The following is an 18,446-nucleotide window of genomic DNA, read 5'->3' on the forward strand; positions in this document are numbered from 1 at the left end:
CCAGCACCACATATACAGAAAATGGCCAGAAGTGGCGCTATGGCTCAAGTGGCAGAGTGCTAGCCTTGAGCAAGAAGAAGCCAGGGACAGTGCTCAGGCCCTGAGTCCAAGCCCCAGGACTGCCCCCCAAAAAAAGAAGTCTACATAAATGCCATGCTTCTTGGTGGATAATCATTTAGCTTATTAGACTAAGAACACTCTGAGAGCTAATGTACAAGCTGTTTTATATTACCAGTGTCCACTGCTAGGTTATGTGGCATGTCATTTAAAGGTCAAATAATAGCTTTCGGCTTATCAGAAGTCAATTTATCCATTATACACAGCATATTAAAGTAGTCATGTAACTTTTTCTTTTATGATTTGTCTTAAAATGTGAGGAAATTTAAAAAAATTAACAAATATAACTTAAAAAATAATGTGACTGACTTCGTGAAAAGAACATAAAGTAATGGTTATCCAAGCAGAGCAGGTCTTTCTCTTCAACTAATTTAATTCAGCAATTTTGTTAATGAATTCATTTATGAAATACTTTTGTAAATTTTATGTAACTCAAGATTAAGTGTTGAAAACAAAATGATCAGATTTACTTTTGACCAGTGCTGTATATCTGCCAATTATCTTATTAGGTGATTTATTTAAAATTGTGATTAATTTCTTTCAGTGACCATCATGAGAAGAAGAGTGATAGAGAGTATTATTCCAGGTTGTTAGTTATAGTTGTCCTTAGGTACTAGAATTATGAGGGATGCAATTTAATTCCATTTATGTCAGATCCTAGCTATCCATGGATATAGATGGTCCCAAGGAGATCAGAATTTCAAAACAAAACATGGTTGCTTGGGATGCAGATTTTCCAGAACTCCCATGTGGGCATTTGACTCATTTTCCCAGAATGCTACCTGGTGTCTACTAAAGACATGCTGCCTTTTAACAATCTAAAGGTTTTGCCTAACCACTTAAATTAAGCACCTCTACTTTTACTTTGCTTTTGGGAGGGAGATTTTTTTTCACAAAGTTAAGGGCAAGGAAACAGCAGATCACACAACAAGAATAACATGGATGACTGAGAATTTCTCCAAGTCAAACTGTATAATAATACACACAAGAATTTTACATTTTTTGTTGTTGATACTTGATTATTTTGACTGTACTTAGTCAAAACTGTGTCTAATAATCTGTGTCTAATAATGATTAAGGTTGGTTCACTGAACGTTTTAGATTATTTTTAGTGTTATATAAAATTCTGTAATTATTGTCTACTTTTACAATAAAAAATGAAATAAATATCATTCAAGAATATAAATATCACCTTCTGTTGAACTAGCATATCTGACAAATAAAACAGAACCTAGTATTAAAGGCCCGGAAATAAGGTCTGCCCACCTTTTTTAGCAAAGTAACTTGGGTAGTGATCCCAAAAAGTAGAAAAGGAATAAATCTTATATCTTCAGCTTAAAAAAAGTTCTCAGAATTTGGAGTAGATCTGAGCAATATCTGAATGAGACTGAATTGCTCCTGGTATACAAAGATGAAAATGATGGTAGCAGGAACTAGGAAGCTTGCTACAAACGATGAGTTGAATTACCTGAATACATTCAGCAGTATTAAGAACATCTAGAAAAAGCTAGACCAAGATGCAATAAAAATATTAAAGAGTTTACCTAAATAGATAATAATTTATTGATTGGGAAGCATGAAAGAATAAGAGCATTTGAGCTCTGTTGAAGAAACTCCAATTTGTTGGTTTTATGGATTGCATAAGCAAAGACAAAGGAAAACTTGATATGTTACAGTTACATAATTGCTTCATTTTAGCCTGCTTCATTGGAAATCTCCTAGTTAGACAAGTTTGCTGGTAGAGTGAGATTTGTTGGGCTCAAGTGTTGTTTTTCTTCAATCGTAGCACTTACAAAACATGGCCAAAGTTTCACCTATGTTTGCAAGTCAAACAAGCTGAAATTTCTTTCAAAGCCTGACTGGCTCTGTCTATTCAGAGGTTTTTTCTTTTCTTTTCTTTTTTTTAGGTTTGGTCTCCAGTTTATTTTATTTTAACCTATCACTTCAAATTGTAATAGAATAGATTATAGACTACTTTTTATTTAAGTTGAAGAGCTGAGATGTAAAGTTACTAAAAGTAGCTTAATGTTTTAAGCTTCAGGCTTTGTTTCTGGGACAAATAATATTTTAACCCTTCTAAATTGTGGAGAAAATTCTAATGTCTGGCACTGAGGTCATTGGACATTACAATGGGCACTACAAGCTGAGCAAACTATTCTCCTGAAAAAGACAAAATTATTTAGACTTTAAATGCAAACAAACTAATGGTATAATACAAGCCATTCTCTCCAAAACCATTTTGGCTTCCAGGGAAAATATTAATCTAACATGATTTCATTTTCTTAATAACAGCCAAATCCCTACAGTCATCATTTAAAATCACTTATCCTTATTTCATTGGTTCTTAGAATCTTATAATGTGGTCTAAGTTAAAAATATTTCTGTTTTATTGTGGTATTAGTTGACTTATTTCTATTTTCATTATTATTGTTTTGATTAGGTTGGTGGTAATATATTTTTCTGCCCCTAAATCTCCCTAGCATCCTAGTTACATAAAATATTTGTCCAGTCACTCATTCAGCTGCCATTTAATTAGTTCTCTGGCACTACCTAACATCTACTTATCAATCATCTATTATCTATTATCAATTATCTATTAATTAATTATCTATCCATCATTTGTCCATCTCTAGATGTCACTTGTCTACCTATCCATCATCTACCAACAACCTGTCTGTAGATATACACATAGAGGAGAGATTTTGACCTTGCTTGGGTCTCTGCCTTGTTAATATTCCTGAGCAAAGGAGCCACCACTGGTGTAGCTAGTGAGTAGAACCCTGCTTCCCAGTGGCAGCCTTCTCTGACTGGTTACACTTGAAGGTACACACAGTCAGTTCCTGGACTCTCTTTAGCCTTGCTTCACCTGCCTGTTATGACATGCTACCTTTTACCAGTCTGCTCTCAAGTGTCCTGCTAGCCTGGTTTGCCACCTGTTGCTTATTACTGTACTCTCTGCACAAGCTGGCAGTTAAGTCCCAACCTGCTTTGCATTTCCAGCACCTGCCTCTCCATGAGAAATATCTTGTTCCAGGATATCTTGAAATGGACTTACCCTACCTTTTGAATCAAATTACTTTTGATGAGGTGTTTTGTTTTTTTCAAAAATGCTAAAGCCACCCCATTTCCTTCTACTTAATGAGTAAGAAGTATGCAGAATAATTCATTCATTTCATTATTCACTGTTTAATTTTTAGCAAATATAACAATGTACCAATATGCTGCAAATTTTAAAACAAAGATTGTAAATGCATTTGAACCCTTGTGTAGTCCCTGCTCCCTCCCAACACTTCTCCCCTCTTGCCCTGTCCCACTACTGTGGAAATTATAATTCTTCCCATTCACAATTTTATATTTGTCCCATAGCAAATGCATTTGTAAAAAATTACTTCTTGCATTCTTAAAAAATTTTTTATAAATGACATGCTATAAATGTTTTCAAACGCTTTTTCATCATCCATTTTTTTTTCTGGCATTTATTGTCAAAGACACCATTAAAATGTTAACAATGCTTTTGGAACCTTAGGTTTTTTTTTTTCTTATTTATTGTCAAAGTGATGTACAGAGAGGTTATAGTTTCATACGTTAGGCCTTGGGTACATTTCTTGTACTGTTTGTTACCTCCTCCCTCATTCCTTCCTCCCCATCCCCCTTACCCTCTCCTCCCATGAATTGTTCAGTTGGTTTACACCAAATGGTTTTGCAAGTATTGCTTTTGGAGTCATTTGACTTTTTATCTTTTGTCTCTTGATTTTGATATTCCGTTTCACTTCCCTAGTTCTAATATCAGTATATATAGTATCCAGTGTACTCAGATGAGATACAGTGATAGTGCGGGTACAACCACAGGAAGGGGATACAAGAGGATCATCAACAATAGACGCTATGGTTTCACATGGCATGTTGAAAGTAATTACAACAGTGATATAACACCCATTTCCATAACATGGAGTTCATTTCACTTAGCATCATTTTATGCGTTCATAAAGGCATGCCTATTAGGCTCTTGTGATCCTTTACTGTGACTAGCCTAAACCTGTGCTAATTATTCCCTTCCTATGTGGGAGACCCTAGAGTCCATGTTTCTTTGGGTCTGGCTCACTTCACTTAGTATAATTTTTTCCAAGTCCTTCCATTTCCTTATGAATGGGGCAATGTCATTTTTTCTGATAAAGGCATAAAATTCCATTGTATATATGTACCACATTTTCCTGATCCACTTGTATACTGAGGGGCATCTGGGTTGGTTCCATATTTTACCTATGACAAATTGTGCTGCGATGAATATTGTTGTGCTGGTGGCTTTAGTGTGTTCTTGTTTGTGGTCTTTTGGGTAGATGCCCAAAAGTGGGGCTGCTGGGTCATAGGGGAGCTATGTTTAGCCTTACAGTGCTGGAGGAATTAAAATACCAAACTTCAAGCTGTATCATAAAGCTATAGTAATAAAAACAGCTTGGTATTGGCACCAGAACAGGCCTGAAGACCAGTGGACCAGAATTGATGACCCAGAAATGCACCCACAGAACTATGCCTACTTAATCTTTAATAAAGGAGCTAAAAAAATAGGATGGAAGAAAGTTATCCACTTTAACAAATGGTGCTGGCAAAACTGGTTCAACACCTGCAACAAACTAAAACTAGATCCTTATATATCACCCTGCACCAAAATCAATTCCAAATAGATCAAAGACCTCAAAACAAAAGCAGATACCCTGGGGCTGGGAATATGGCCTAGTGGTAAGAGTGCTTGACTAGTATACATGAAGCCCTGAGTTCCATTCCCCAGCACCACATATATAGAAAACGGCCAGAAGTGGCGCTGTGGCTCAAGTGGCAGAGTTCTAGCCTTGAGCAAAAAGAAAACATGGACAGTGCTCATGCCCTGAGTTCAAGGCCCAGGACTGGCAAAAAAATAAAAGCAGATACCCTAAAAACACTAAAAGAAAGGAGCAGGATAAACACTTGGGCTCCTTGGCACAGGAGCAAACTTCCTTAACAACGACCAAGAAATGCTACAAATCAAAGAAAGGATGGACAAATGGACTGCATCAAACTGCAGAGCTTCTGCAGGGCAAAGGACATAGCATCCATTTTTCTTTAATCAACTTTATTGTATGTTCATACAGTTTATATAAAGTAACATCACTCATTGTATGCATACAATTTAATTCATTTTACATATGATATATCTACGTATATATCATTCCAGCTAAGATAAATAAAATTTTCAACATTCCCCAACTGTTCCCTTTTCACCAAATCAACCAGTTCCTCACATATGTCCTTCATGGGGCAGTCTTTTATTTAATATCTATCATTATAGATTATAGTGTGACATATTCCTGAACCTCATGTATTTACTCTCTCTCTGCATTTACTCTCTGTGGCTGTCATCTTTCACTCCATTTTTGAGAATGTTCCATTACATGTATCTGTAATTAATTTCTATTTCATTGCCAAGTTAAATGTCATTGTCCAAATATGCCTCAACTTGTTTACTATTCTCACAGATGGCCTTCTAGACTTTCTACCCTTTGGCTGTTATGGACTGAGCTACTAAACACTTTCATTCTGAAAATGTGTTTTCATTTCTCCTCAATAAATGATGAGGAGTGGTAATATTGGGAAGTGTATTAATGTGGTCATATATTCAACTATAGAAGAAATTACCAAAATGTTTTCTAAGTACCATTTTATACTCCAGTTGCTTTAGATCCTTGTCAGATAACATAGAATTTTAAGTAATATTAATTTAAATTATTCTATTAAGTGAGGAGTAGTAGGCATCATTTTAATTTTCATTTTCTTCACAATGTCATGAAATTAGGCATAGTTCCATTTTTCTTGATAATAGGGTAAAAGCCTTGAACATTTCATCATTGAAGATTGGAAACCCTGTTGTTGCTGATGTTGTTGTAATTGCCCTTAGTTTGAAGAAATGACTTTTACCTTTTTGAGTATATCATCCTTTCTCTTGCATTATTTTGAATAGAAGTTAATGATTCTTTACTCTGTATTCTTTGACAATCTTGAACTGGCTGGAATTTGATTATCATATGGCTGGATGTAGTAATATATCTATATGTATCTGTAAAGAAATCATACTGTGTCACACCAGGTGATGGTGGCTCATGTCTGTAATCCTAGCCACTCAGTAGGCTGAGATCTGAGGATCATGGTTCACAGCCAGCAGGAAAGTCCACGAAATTCTTATCTCTAATTAACCATTGGGAATCCAGAAGTGAAGCTGTTGCCTGAAGTGGTACAGCATTAGCCTTGAGCAGAAAAGTTCAGGGACAGCACCCAGGCCTTGGTTCAAGACCCATGACTGACCAAACAAAAACAACAACATGACAACAGTAAACAAACTGTGGCTTATCTGTTAAAGTCTTCAAGTTTTGCTAGAGGTGACTAGTGAGGACATCATTGTCAGGTTTTTACTGAGCTTCAGGTATTATCCAGGAACATTTCATTTAAAAAGAAATCTTTTCAATTTTAAATTTAAAGCCCACTGTATGAAATTTACCCATTCATTTGGAAAGAATTAATAACTTCTATTATAGCCTTGCCCCTGGAATGTGTGGTATACTGTCCATTATAAAGATGTGTTATATGTTTTCTCCAAAACTATATTTCATGTACATCATCTTTTCTGCCTTAACTTCATAGGATTAGCAAGAAGGTGCAGAATGGCTAGTTGGAAATTGAGACAAAACTGATTATTGCTTTGCTTCATAATGGCCATTTCATATTATCCAAAGTATATCATTTGCAAGACTTCTCAACTGCGACACATGCCTATCATCTGAGTTAAAAGAAGCATAGAATAAGTGAATCATGGTCCAGACACAGGCCTAGACAGAAAGTGAGACCTTATTTCAAAAATAATAAAAGGATTGGAAAGATGACTTTGTAGTAGAGAACCTGCCCTGTAGTAAACACAAGGCCCTGTTCTCAAACCTCAGTAATACCAAAAAAAAGTCTACAATTCACTAAAGTGATTTCCCATTCCAAGAAGATTTTAGAGTATGAACATGCTTTAAATTACTAGAATATAAACATAATTTTTCCACTAGAAACATAATCATTAAAAGAAGAGAAGAATTTTTTGTTTTTCATTCTGTTAAATTAATTTCACAAAGGATGGTACCCTAGGCAATGATTCAGAATTCAGGTTTAAACTCAATAAAAAAATTCTTTTCTCAATCATAATTTATTTTTCAATACTTTATTGGTGTACATGTATATATTCATTTTCATTCAAAAATCCTTTGAGAATTCTCTTCATCGTTTATCTAAAAAATATATCAGTGGTCTTATTTTGTAGAAATCAATGTATTCTGCAATCATTTCCTCTTTAGTCTGCCCTTGCGAAAACTACAGACTAATATGAGAGTAAAAGCACAAAGAACCTGTACAAATCTAAAATGAAATGCATTATCTTCTTGATATATAAATTGTTCACTGGCCAGCCTCAGTAAATGACTATCTTAGATATATGAACTTTATTTTACTTTTCAAAACATTTTTATACAAATGACCTAATATGGCCTGGAAATATGACCTAGTACTAGAGTGCTTGCCTCACATACATAAATCCCTGGGTTCGATTCCTCAGCGCCTCATACACAGTAAAAGCCAGAAGTGGCTCTGCGACTCAAGTGGTAGAGTGCTAGCCTTGAGCAAAAAGAAGCTGGGGTAGTGCTCAGGCCCTGAGTCTAAGCCCCAGGACTGGCAAAATAAATAAATAAATAAATAAAACACATGACCTAATATGTTCCTCAGAAGTCTCCATGACCAGTTGGATATATTAGACCCAATTCTCCATGGAAACTCTACTCAGAGTTGTGAAACCATTTACCACAGAGTATCACTTGCATTAAGAACGCAAGTTGTTTTGCAAGGATTATGCTTCATCATCTGTCATTTTTTTAACCTTTTACTGTCATTCAGGTGAGAATTACAGTCCTCATCAAATTTCTACTATGAGTTTTCTAAAAGTTGGCCCATGAAAATAGATTTTTAGTTATTACAATTGTAACCTGGGCTTAACAGAGTAAACAGTTGAATTCAGATTTTAAAATCGAGTGTACCAAAGTATACATTGCTCTCTTTATGAAGAGGTAAAGTTTAATTTATTTTTAATGAAAGATTCGTTATACATATTATCTACAAACTAAAAATCCTGCATGAAAGTGCAGGAGGAGAGTCGAAGTAATATTCACAGCTGCTCGCCTCTCTGGCACACCATTCTGAGAGGCTCCAGTTTCATCTGGTTTATATGAAACACATGTTGCTCATTTATTGTACATGTGCTTCAGCTAATTTTGACAAATAGGATCGAAAAAAATGTTACAGGTGTTCCTTGTTATTTCAATTTGCACTTAGTAGCTACCAACAGAGCCTGGGTGTACATGGATATTTTCACAATCTAATAAAGAAAAAAAATAGCTATCACTAATGTGTGAGCTTCAGTTACAGTTTCTTGACAGAGCTAGTGAGACATACACATGTAACAAGATATGTGTGCATGTGTGTGCATGTGCGTGTGTGCGCACACGCACACGTGTTTGCTGAAATGAAGTCAATATCCAGTATCTAGGGGTCTAAGGCCCTTGCTTGTTAGGCAAGTGTTATATCATCAGTGTGAAGTCAAGTCCTTAAAAAATGTTTCACATAATTTCAGGAAGATCTGAATTATTTCTTCTCTCAGCTACTGATTCTTAGGAGATCCATTCAGTATTAGATACCAGGCACATGACTATGTGATAGAAATGACTCTCAAAGCCACTCTGTTCTTGCTGAGGCAGAATCTTCACTTAACACAGTACTCCTGTGAAAAACTCAAGTTTGATAAGTATTGTCTTAGAGGAGAAGTAATAGTACTATTCTGTTTATGTAGGCATGCATGCATACATGCTGGTCAAAAGAGAAACTCTATTTTCTATATAACTGGTTTATATATCTGTTCTCCTAGCTTTCTCTTAATATTTATTGACTTCTATAACTTTATTTAGAGTAAATTTGTGCAGATCTCAGTAAATTTTATCTTATTTGCTACACAACACCAGATACAGATTTCACTCTTTCCCAGGAACTGACTATGAGTATGAAGGATATAATTTGTTGGATAATGAATTCTAAACATAAATCTACTTTTTCTCTGTAGATGTTCTGAGAGAAGACTACATCTTAATTACTTATAACATAAAATGTTTGCCATTATATTAAACTCATATATGAAGCATTGCTTTTATATCAAGATATATGCTATGACTAACAAAACTTTTATTTATATATTGATATGTAATACACAATCAAATTAATATTTAAGTATCTCTAAAGTCATGCTATAAATAAATCACTAAATTTCAGTTTATTGGCCATGACATTTTCTATATGTATAATCCAGCTGAAATAAGTGTAAGATATAGTTCTTATCATCGTAGAATAATTAATACTACTTATTTTGTGACTGTAATTGAAATCTGAGACAAATTTATATAGATGAAGTAGTTTAGTACATTATTATTATTATTGAATAAACATCTAAACATCGCTAATTTACTACAACCTGGTTAATTTCTTCCTTTTCAGTTTCATTAAATTCTCCATCATTATCCTTAGGAAATGAAAAGAAGACGATTTCATATAACCTGTTCAGAAGTCTCTGTTGGCACCACAGCAACAATCATTCCATAAGCTTGCCACACACAGCACAGATTTATTACTGCTTTTCTCAATTTCTGCTGAAGAACTTCAAAACAGTTCATATTGGGCTGAACATAAATCTAATGGGCAAATACTCTGATCATTTACCGATGTTCTTAAATATATAATGTACTGTGCCCACCTATGCATGATGACGCATAGGTATAGAAGGACTAGACAGGTACTCTATAACTTCGTATATACAACTGTACTTTTTAGTTTTTAAATTTCTTTTCCCCTCCAAACTAAAAACTACAGGGGAATTTAAATTGCCCTACATTTTCCCAAAGAGCTACTGTGTGTTGTCTGGAGACCCCATAATCCCCACAGTGTCAGGGGTGACTGTTCAGCTGTTCAGGATCATGAGATGCTATCTCTGCACTCATAAAACAGAGGATTCAAACTGCAGGGACGCGCATAGAAGTACAGATCATTATGACAGCCTTGGAAGTCATCCACAAGAAACGTCATTACCCTGAAGGCCAAAATGACCCTACTGAATCAACATTTACAGCTTTGGTTCACAATCCTATCCGACATGTTGAGGGGAAAAAAATCACCTTGAAATAAAATACTAATGGAATAATTTTATATTTGGCTTATTCTGAGAAATGAAATACAGAGGATCTCAAAAACCCATAGGACATCTTTAAAAAAAAAACATTTTCACTGAGTAATATTTATTCTGTATGAGATAAGTCACTACCCTAAAATAGTAATTTTGTAGAACTATCCATACACGGTAAATCTATTTAGTAAGGCACAGCCAGGGAAGCATGAAGATTTCCACAAGATTCAGAAGCATGAAGGGGTAATTTTGGCCCCTGGGATTTGAATGTATCTTCCGGTTATAATCTTTGGTCTGAATGTTTACATGGTGGTTTCTTCCCATTCAAGCTCAACATCACCTAAAACATAAAGTGACATGTCACCAGAGAGAATTAAAGTTAACTTCTCACAGGACTGAAATATTCGATGGAAAAAAAACATATAATCCTGATAAAAATATAACTGATAAAGGAGAAATGAAATTTTTGGTATGGGCACTGACCCATCCTCAAACATTTTAATAGTGTGGTTGTTATTCAATTTTAACATCCCTATGATAGGTGTTAAGGTAGTGAATTTTGTGCACATTGTGCCAGCCTACCTTCCATGGCATCCAAAGAGTCCATCTTTTGAAGTGCGGAATAGTTGACAAAGCAGATGGGTTGGTTACTTCCCTTATTGGATAAGAGATCCAGAATACACTGGTGCAAGAAAATATACTGTGCCTACATATCAAAGGAAGAGTAGTTAAACAAATAACATCTCTGGGGAGTTACAACACCTCACTGAAAAACGTTACTGAACTTAACAATGTGAAATAGCTAAGTTAGAGGCAGATTTGACCACAGCACATAAAAGGTTTTATAACATTTCAAACAGAAGGTTCACTAAATTCCTGTGGTTTCCTGTAGCTTTTGTAGAATACCAAGTGTTAATATATTTTTTCCTGCTGTGATTATTCAAAAGTAGCAACTGTAAATTTGTTCATGAGCTTCCATTTTTCCTATTAAACGTAACTCAGTATTTTCTCTTACTTTTGAAATCAGTGAAGAGAATACCTTTGGCAACTTTAAAATATATTTTAACAATTCTGCTAATTATGTGGATACCTAGCACACTTAATGTCAACTATCTGTTTCCAACTTGTAAATACCAGGCAGTGAACTACTGAAAAACCAAGCATCCAGGTGCTAGACAAGCAATTTTAATTTTTCACCTGAATGTCTGTTTTGTTTTTATTGCCAGTCCTGGGGTGTGGACTCAGGGCCTAAGCACTGTCTCAGGCTTCTTTTTGCTCAAGGCTAGCACTCTACCTCTTGAGCCACAGAGCCACTTCCAGCCTTTTTCTACATATGTGATGCAGAGGACTCGAACCCAGAGCTTCAAAGTGCTACAAGGCGAGCACTTTACCACTAGGCCATATTCCCAGCCCTGTCACCTGAATGTTTGTGTAAAATTCAGTACCATCTGGATTCTTTATGTTTATTCAATATATTTCGATAACTTCTTAGCACTTCTGAATTTGGATTTTCTGAGAAGTAGTGAAGACTAAATGCAACTGTGTGTTTTAAGTCATGATTATTTGTATATATTAAACAAACTTGAATGACATACAAATCTGACAATTGATTTAAGTCAAACATCCTCAAAAGAAATTTTAACAGGTCAAATTCCTATCTATTGTGACAATAGTTGAAAACCTTTTTTGTCTATTGGAATGGTGTTTAGAAATCACTGATTATTATTAGTAATATCTATTTCTTCATAAACCATCTCCAATATCACCTCATCATTGCAGTGTCAATTCTGTGAGAGAGCTTTGTTATAGTGGCTGCACAGAGCAGTTGTATAAATGTTTGCTGACTTAGTCTCATTTCATTCTCTCTCACAGCTACCCGAATTTTACCACTTAAGAGTGGATAGAATTTGGATGGACAGCCTGCAGAAGTCACTGGGGACCAAGTTTTGTAAATAAAGTGATCAATTTACAAATAAAGGATCCAGTTACAGAATTCAATTTGGGGAACCAAATGAAATATTGTCCTAATGTGGTGACAGTAATCATTCTGAAATTGTAAGTTACTTGTTTACAGTAACTCCAAAGCAGTATGTTCATCACACCCTGAAAGATCTTCTTCAAAAGTCATTTACATTTATAAATTCCCCTACTCTATTTTTTTGATGCTCAGTGAATTTTGTAGTCACATTTGATATATGAAGCATGTGACTCTCCAGATCTCCTCCTCTCCACTGGAAAGAATGATGAGTATGAACTCTGCCAACAGAGTAAGCTGAGCTACACACAAGAGTCCTGCAGCTTCCAAGGTCTCCCTGCCCTCTGTTTTACCAGCGAGAGTATCTCATGTCATCTAAGGTAGCCATCCATGCTACCTTATAAAGTACCTTAAAAAACTTTTCTGATGCTCAATCTCCTCATCTGGGGATCTAAAGGCCTATATTCTGAGATTTAGAGGACAATATAAAATGTATGGCAACAAATTAGACATCCACAATAGGAGAGCTATTATTTTCTTTCACCGCATGAATTGACATCAATAAGTTGACAGAAGAATCCAGAGCAGCAACAGGAATCATCTAGATCCATTCAGGCACCAAATAGCATTTCAAGATATTATGTCAGTGCAGAAGAGTAAGTCTTTTCAAATCTCCTTAACAAAGCTCTGTGCAGAGTGCAGGCCATTGCCCTCTGGTGTCTTTGAGTTGGCAGTATATTACAGACACTGGCTGCCTCCCAGCACTCACAGTGGCTTCTGTTGTATGTATTGAGACATGATCGTTTTTCATTTAAACAGGAATCATTCCCCAGTGCAACTGAAGAAAATAAAACACCATCCTTGTGCAAGGCAATGCTAGCTTTCTAAGGGCCAGAGCCAGGACAGTTATTTTTCTGTTTTTCCATCACGGGAAAAAGATAATAAGAGCATAACTTCAGGGAACCAAGACAAATGAAAGAGAGCTTCATAATACCCACTTTTCATGGAGAAGGGAATCCAGGAAAATCTTGTGAGACCGTTAGCTACCTGGTGGGCCCTTACTTTATCTTATGGAATACAATAAACTTCTGAAAATAGTAACGTCCCAAAAAGAAATACTGGAGGGTGGTCAAAGTCTCACATCAAACATCAGCAGTACTAGATTCTGAACTCAGTTTTCGGACTGAAACTTTAGTCTTTTCATTCTTCTACCCAACCTAAAATATATTGCTCTGTGACTGGTTAGAAAAGTAGGATGTATGAAGTTAACATAATATATTGAGTGTTCAATTGGGTAAGATAATAAATACATATTCTTAATGAACACATACATCATAAAGTTAAATTTCTCAAAGTTTTAGGGAATGCTAAATTTATTTGATGTTGCATTATTTGAGGATTGACTCTAGACTCCAGAAGGAAACAACCCACCCCATCCTTTGTCCTATACAAGAGAGCCAACTACTAATTCTGCCAAGCGAATATTTAACTGAAAATAAGAAAACAATGTCAATGATAGTCAACAGTTGGTTTGGTACTGGAGCCTAAGACCCTCAAAGGACCAGCTACATGATTTCTGGCTGCCACAGCAAAAGGAAATTGCAAAGTCCTTCTATCCAAAATTAATAAGACAGTGGCACTAACATTAAATAAAATGAGGTAAAAGTAACTGCAATGTAGTCAAAACCTGGAGAAAAGTCTACATTGTTTCTTAAAGGTTACAAATAACTTGAAATAACATTACTTTAACATTGATACCAAAATAGAAGAACATTTTCCCCACATATATTTTCCTTTCTGAAAATACAAAGCCTTGGCAATGAATATTTTTGCTCCAAGGTACTCAGGTTTGAGTTCTTATGCTTTCACTACTGAGCCACACCCACAGCCCTCGTTTTATTTCTCTGGTTATTTTTCAGGTAGGGCCTCGCATCTTCACTGGACATTTTTGTTCATAGGCCACATCATCCAGTAATTTCTGAGGAGTCTTGTGGACATTTTGTCTAGGCTGTCCTGTGACCATAATTTCAACAATGTGAGCTTCCCAATAGCTAGGATTACAGGCACCCAGCTAATTAACATGTTTTCTTAAATTATTTTAAATCTTATCCTCACAATCTTTCACTCCTTATTTTGCTTATAGTAAATAATTTACATATTTATGCAATCTATACTTTAAAAATAAACATATTCTCATGAGAGTTAAATACTGAAACATTGTTCCTGAGAAGTCTGATTGTCCTATGGCAGCACCTATTTAAGAGCACTGATGTCCTATGATACACTGATACAGGCCTGGAGTTCAAAATGGTAAAAGGTACCATAAAGATGGAAATCTTAGAAATGAGTTAATGGCTCTGTGTTTATTATGATCCATACACATTAGCTGAAGGACTTTAAGAAATTCTTTTTTAGAAGCAGCTTACTTTTATTTATTTTAGCCCCAAACCCTGTTTCTTCTCGCTGGCAGTAATAAGTTTAATGCCACTTACTCTTTTAGAACATACTGGGGAAAATGCTGTGACAAGAGATCTGTGTGTTTACTACCAGACACTCTCTGGATTTTCACAGCATTCAAAATCCACTCAAAAGATACAGATACATTTTGGCTCCATTACATTAATAAAATTACCTTCAATATCACTTATTTCTTTGACCATACACTTCCCTACATGTAAAGTACTTATAAAGTACTTTAGTTTTTGTTTAGTTTTATTGGCTCTGCTTTACAAGTAACTGATTAAACTAGGATTAAATGAGACAAAACACATAGAGGATCTACTACAGCTTTTAGAGCCAATTAAACAACGAAAGGTTTCTAGAAACTGCATGCTTTCTTGATGAAGAAAAATATATCTACTTCATGAACCTTTTTGTCTCCACAACAAAGTAATAAAGACTTCCCACTTCGTTAACATGCTGTAATAATCATTACTACTAATATACGATACAAATATAGATAAGTAAAATGCATAGAAACTCATTAAAAAAAATTTTACTTTTGTTTTCCCCCAATTACAGCTTTTAGACTACATATAAAGGAAATTATCTTGAAATTATTTTATAGGTTCCCCAATGTAGCTAAGTGATGAACAACAATGACTTTTGAGGATTAATTTCTTGCCCACAGATCAGTAGACACAGTCACTAATAGGACCTCCCAATGACTTCAGTACTGCCATAATCTCTACCAGTGCCCTGCCCCAAGAGATTTACAATGCAGGAAAAAGAGTTCCCGCTATGCAAATAGAGCTTCAAAACTGACTTTGGAGCAAGTGGCTTCACACAGAAAGATAAGAGCTACACAGAGCAGTGAGCATAGGCTGGGGAACTTACCAGGTTCTGCACCATGCACATTCTCTCACTTCTCAGTTCAGCCACTAGTCCATATATATCTACAAAATCATGATCATTTATGTGCTGTGTCAGGTGGTCCAGAGCAATAAATACCCCAGTTCTTCCAACTCCCGCGCTGCAAGAAGAGTAAGATTCCATGACAACAATTCAGTAAAGATTTGTTCATGTTGATGCTGACAAAGAAAAGGCACTACAACAATATTCAATTGGAACTATATATTTTCTCTGGAGTTTATAGATTTTCTTTTCATGGCCACTAAAGACTGTGATTTAGACATAGCAAAATGATGTTAAAATGAGGGTCTCTTATTAAAAAATCTGTAAGAAAATATAAATTAGGGGCTGGGATACATGAAGCCCTGGGTTCGATTCCCCAGCACCACATGTACAGAAAACGGTCAGAAGTGGCGCTGTGGCTCAAGTGGCAGAGTGCTAGCCAGCTTTGAACAAAAAAAGAAGCCAGAGACAGTTCTCAGGCCCTGAGTCCAAGCCCCAGGACTGGCAAAAAAAAAAAAAAAAAGAAAAATTGGTATCATGGTAATATTAAGGCCTTGCTGAGTTTCAGGTTCATTTCTACCTGTTAGTGGGTTCTAAACCTTTCTTTCTTACCTGCAGTGAACGATCATTGGTGTTGTGTCATGTGCTCTGCTTGCTCTAACCAGCTTCACAAAGTGAATGAGAGGGGTACTATTTTCAGGAACTCCATGCTCAGGCCAACCAGTGAAGTTACACTGCCGAACAGTCATGAAGTCCCCATGCTAGGCAAAGTGACAGATTTTTATAAAGTTATTTAATAATTTCTATGAAGACCAATGCTGTACTAGCTCTTGATTAGTGATCTTCTGAAAATGACTATTTAGCTAACAACAGATTTAAATTTTCTTACTTTTTTATGATCTTTATTATTAAAGTAAAATGAATTTACTTTCCTTAGGAATGATAGCAATAAAAGAAAACTTGCACATAGATCTTCATATAGAGTATTAATACTCGTATAACATTTTATGGCACTTAGAATAGTTGGTTTTAAACCAATGTGGACCTAAAACAAATAAATAAAACATTATGTGTTAAGTGTCTAATATATCAAAAAGTATATTCTTAGACTGTTTACTCTGTGCACAGACATTAATATAAACCAATAAAATGGGCCTCTTCTATTCTGCCTGAAATAAAAAAGGACATCTAAAATTTAAAATTCAGAGATGAGTAACCTGAAAAATAGCTAACGTAAGTAAAACAATCCAGTTTCTTCATCAAATAAAACACATCTAGTCATGTAGTTTGCTTTTCTTTTTTTCCTTTTCCTGTTTTGTTTTTCAATCTAGGAGTTTGATTATGATAGATAAGTTCTTTGATTTGGAATTAAACAGTGACAAAGAGAGCCAATTCAAAACTGTTCAGAAAAAAATGGAAAACAACTGCTGAATATATGGGCATACTTGTGAGGGGTAGTCATAGAAATTAATTTTACTTTGGACTCTTAGAACATTCACATTATACATATTGTTTCCTTTTCCCTCTTTCTTTTTATACCCTTTCAATTTTCAAATCCCTGATGGTCCAGTCTATTTGGATATCTTCCATGAGCTTTGTGATCACTATATCTCCAAAGACAGTAACGGGTTTGTTGTCCTCCGGCCAGTACTGATGGCATCTGATCTGTATTTGAAGAAAAATCATGTCATGCATTATTGTTGTATTGATTTTCATTACAATTATTGCTATGAGGTTACAACTGCCTTAAGGACATCTGTTTTACAGACATTATTGAAGGCTTACAGTATGATGAACTGAAATAATTATGTATAATAATATAATTATAAAGTCACATTTTTGAAAAGGTTTTTGTATCACTTACTCGTCCTTTTTCAAAACACTGTGTTAACATGACTAATGTTTTTGCTCTGGTTTCCCACACCATTCTCCAAAAATCTCCAACTGTTCCTGGTAATGGGCCTTGAGTGGCAATAAATTCATTTGGACATAGGTAGCCCTAGAAGGATGTAATTACATATACAGCATTAGTAATTATGTTGATATAGGATTTGTGTGTGTGTGTGTGTGTGTGTGTGTGTGTGTGTGTGTGTGTGCAAGTCCTGGGGTTTGAACTCAGGGCTTGGGCACTGTCTGAGCTTTTGTGCTCTAGGCTAGTGTTCTGCTATGTGAGCCTCTGCGCCACTGCTAGATTTTTGCTGGTTAATTGGAGATGAAAGTCTCACAGACTTTCTTGCTCCAGGTGGCTTCAACCTGCTTATTCTCAGACCTCTGCCTCCTGAGTAACTAGGATTGAGCTACCAGTGCTCAATAGATATAGTATTTTTATGCCTTTGGTCAATACCCAAAAATACACTAGTTGTAAAATGATCTAATGTTTTTAAATGAATTTTAATGTTAAATAATAGATACTCAAATTTCCAACATGTATCATTAGCCTCATTTTAAAATATGATAAATAATTTTCTGAGATTGAGTATCCAAAAAGATAAACAGACAAGTCATGATTTCAAAGGAAGATGAGGAAGTCCTCAAGATAATTATATTGTAAGGAAAATCAGGAATTTATATCAAACTAATTTATACTGAGATTATATCATATTGAAATCACTAGTAGAGATTCAAGTGGAAATGCCATGAAGACAATTAGATATGCCTGATTGGAATGCAGGAAGAAGTTCAAAGTTCAGAGATTGAGAGCAAATCAGCATATCAATCTTA

General features: G+C 35.3%; 1 protein-coding gene across 1 annotated transcript in view; it reads right to left on the bottom strand.

The window, feature by feature from the left end:
* Positions 1-10,486: 10,486 nt before the first annotated feature.
* Positions 10,487-18,446, bottom strand: part of Ptprq (protein tyrosine phosphatase receptor type Q) — a 203,626-nt gene continuing 195,666 nt past the window's right edge. The window contains exons 41-46 of the mRNA XM_048358989.1: positions 17,590-17,724; positions 17,265-17,390; positions 16,338-16,486; positions 15,708-15,843; positions 10,979-11,102; positions 10,487-10,736 (exon numbers count right to left, since the gene is read on the bottom strand). Of these exons, the coding sequence (XP_048214946.1) occupies positions 10,699-10,736; positions 10,979-11,102; positions 15,708-15,843; positions 16,338-16,486; positions 17,265-17,390; positions 17,590-17,724 (708 nt within the window). The 3' untranslated portion in view covers positions 10,487-10,698. The remainder of the gene's footprint in view (positions 10,737-10,978; positions 11,103-15,707; positions 15,844-16,337; positions 16,487-17,264; positions 17,391-17,589; positions 17,725-18,446) is intronic.

This window comes from Perognathus longimembris, chromosome 1 (assembly GCF_023159225.1).
Source record: "Perognathus longimembris pacificus isolate PPM17 chromosome 1, ASM2315922v1, whole genome shotgun sequence".
Taxonomy (NCBI): domain Eukaryota; kingdom Metazoa; phylum Chordata; class Mammalia; order Rodentia; family Heteromyidae; genus Perognathus; species Perognathus longimembris.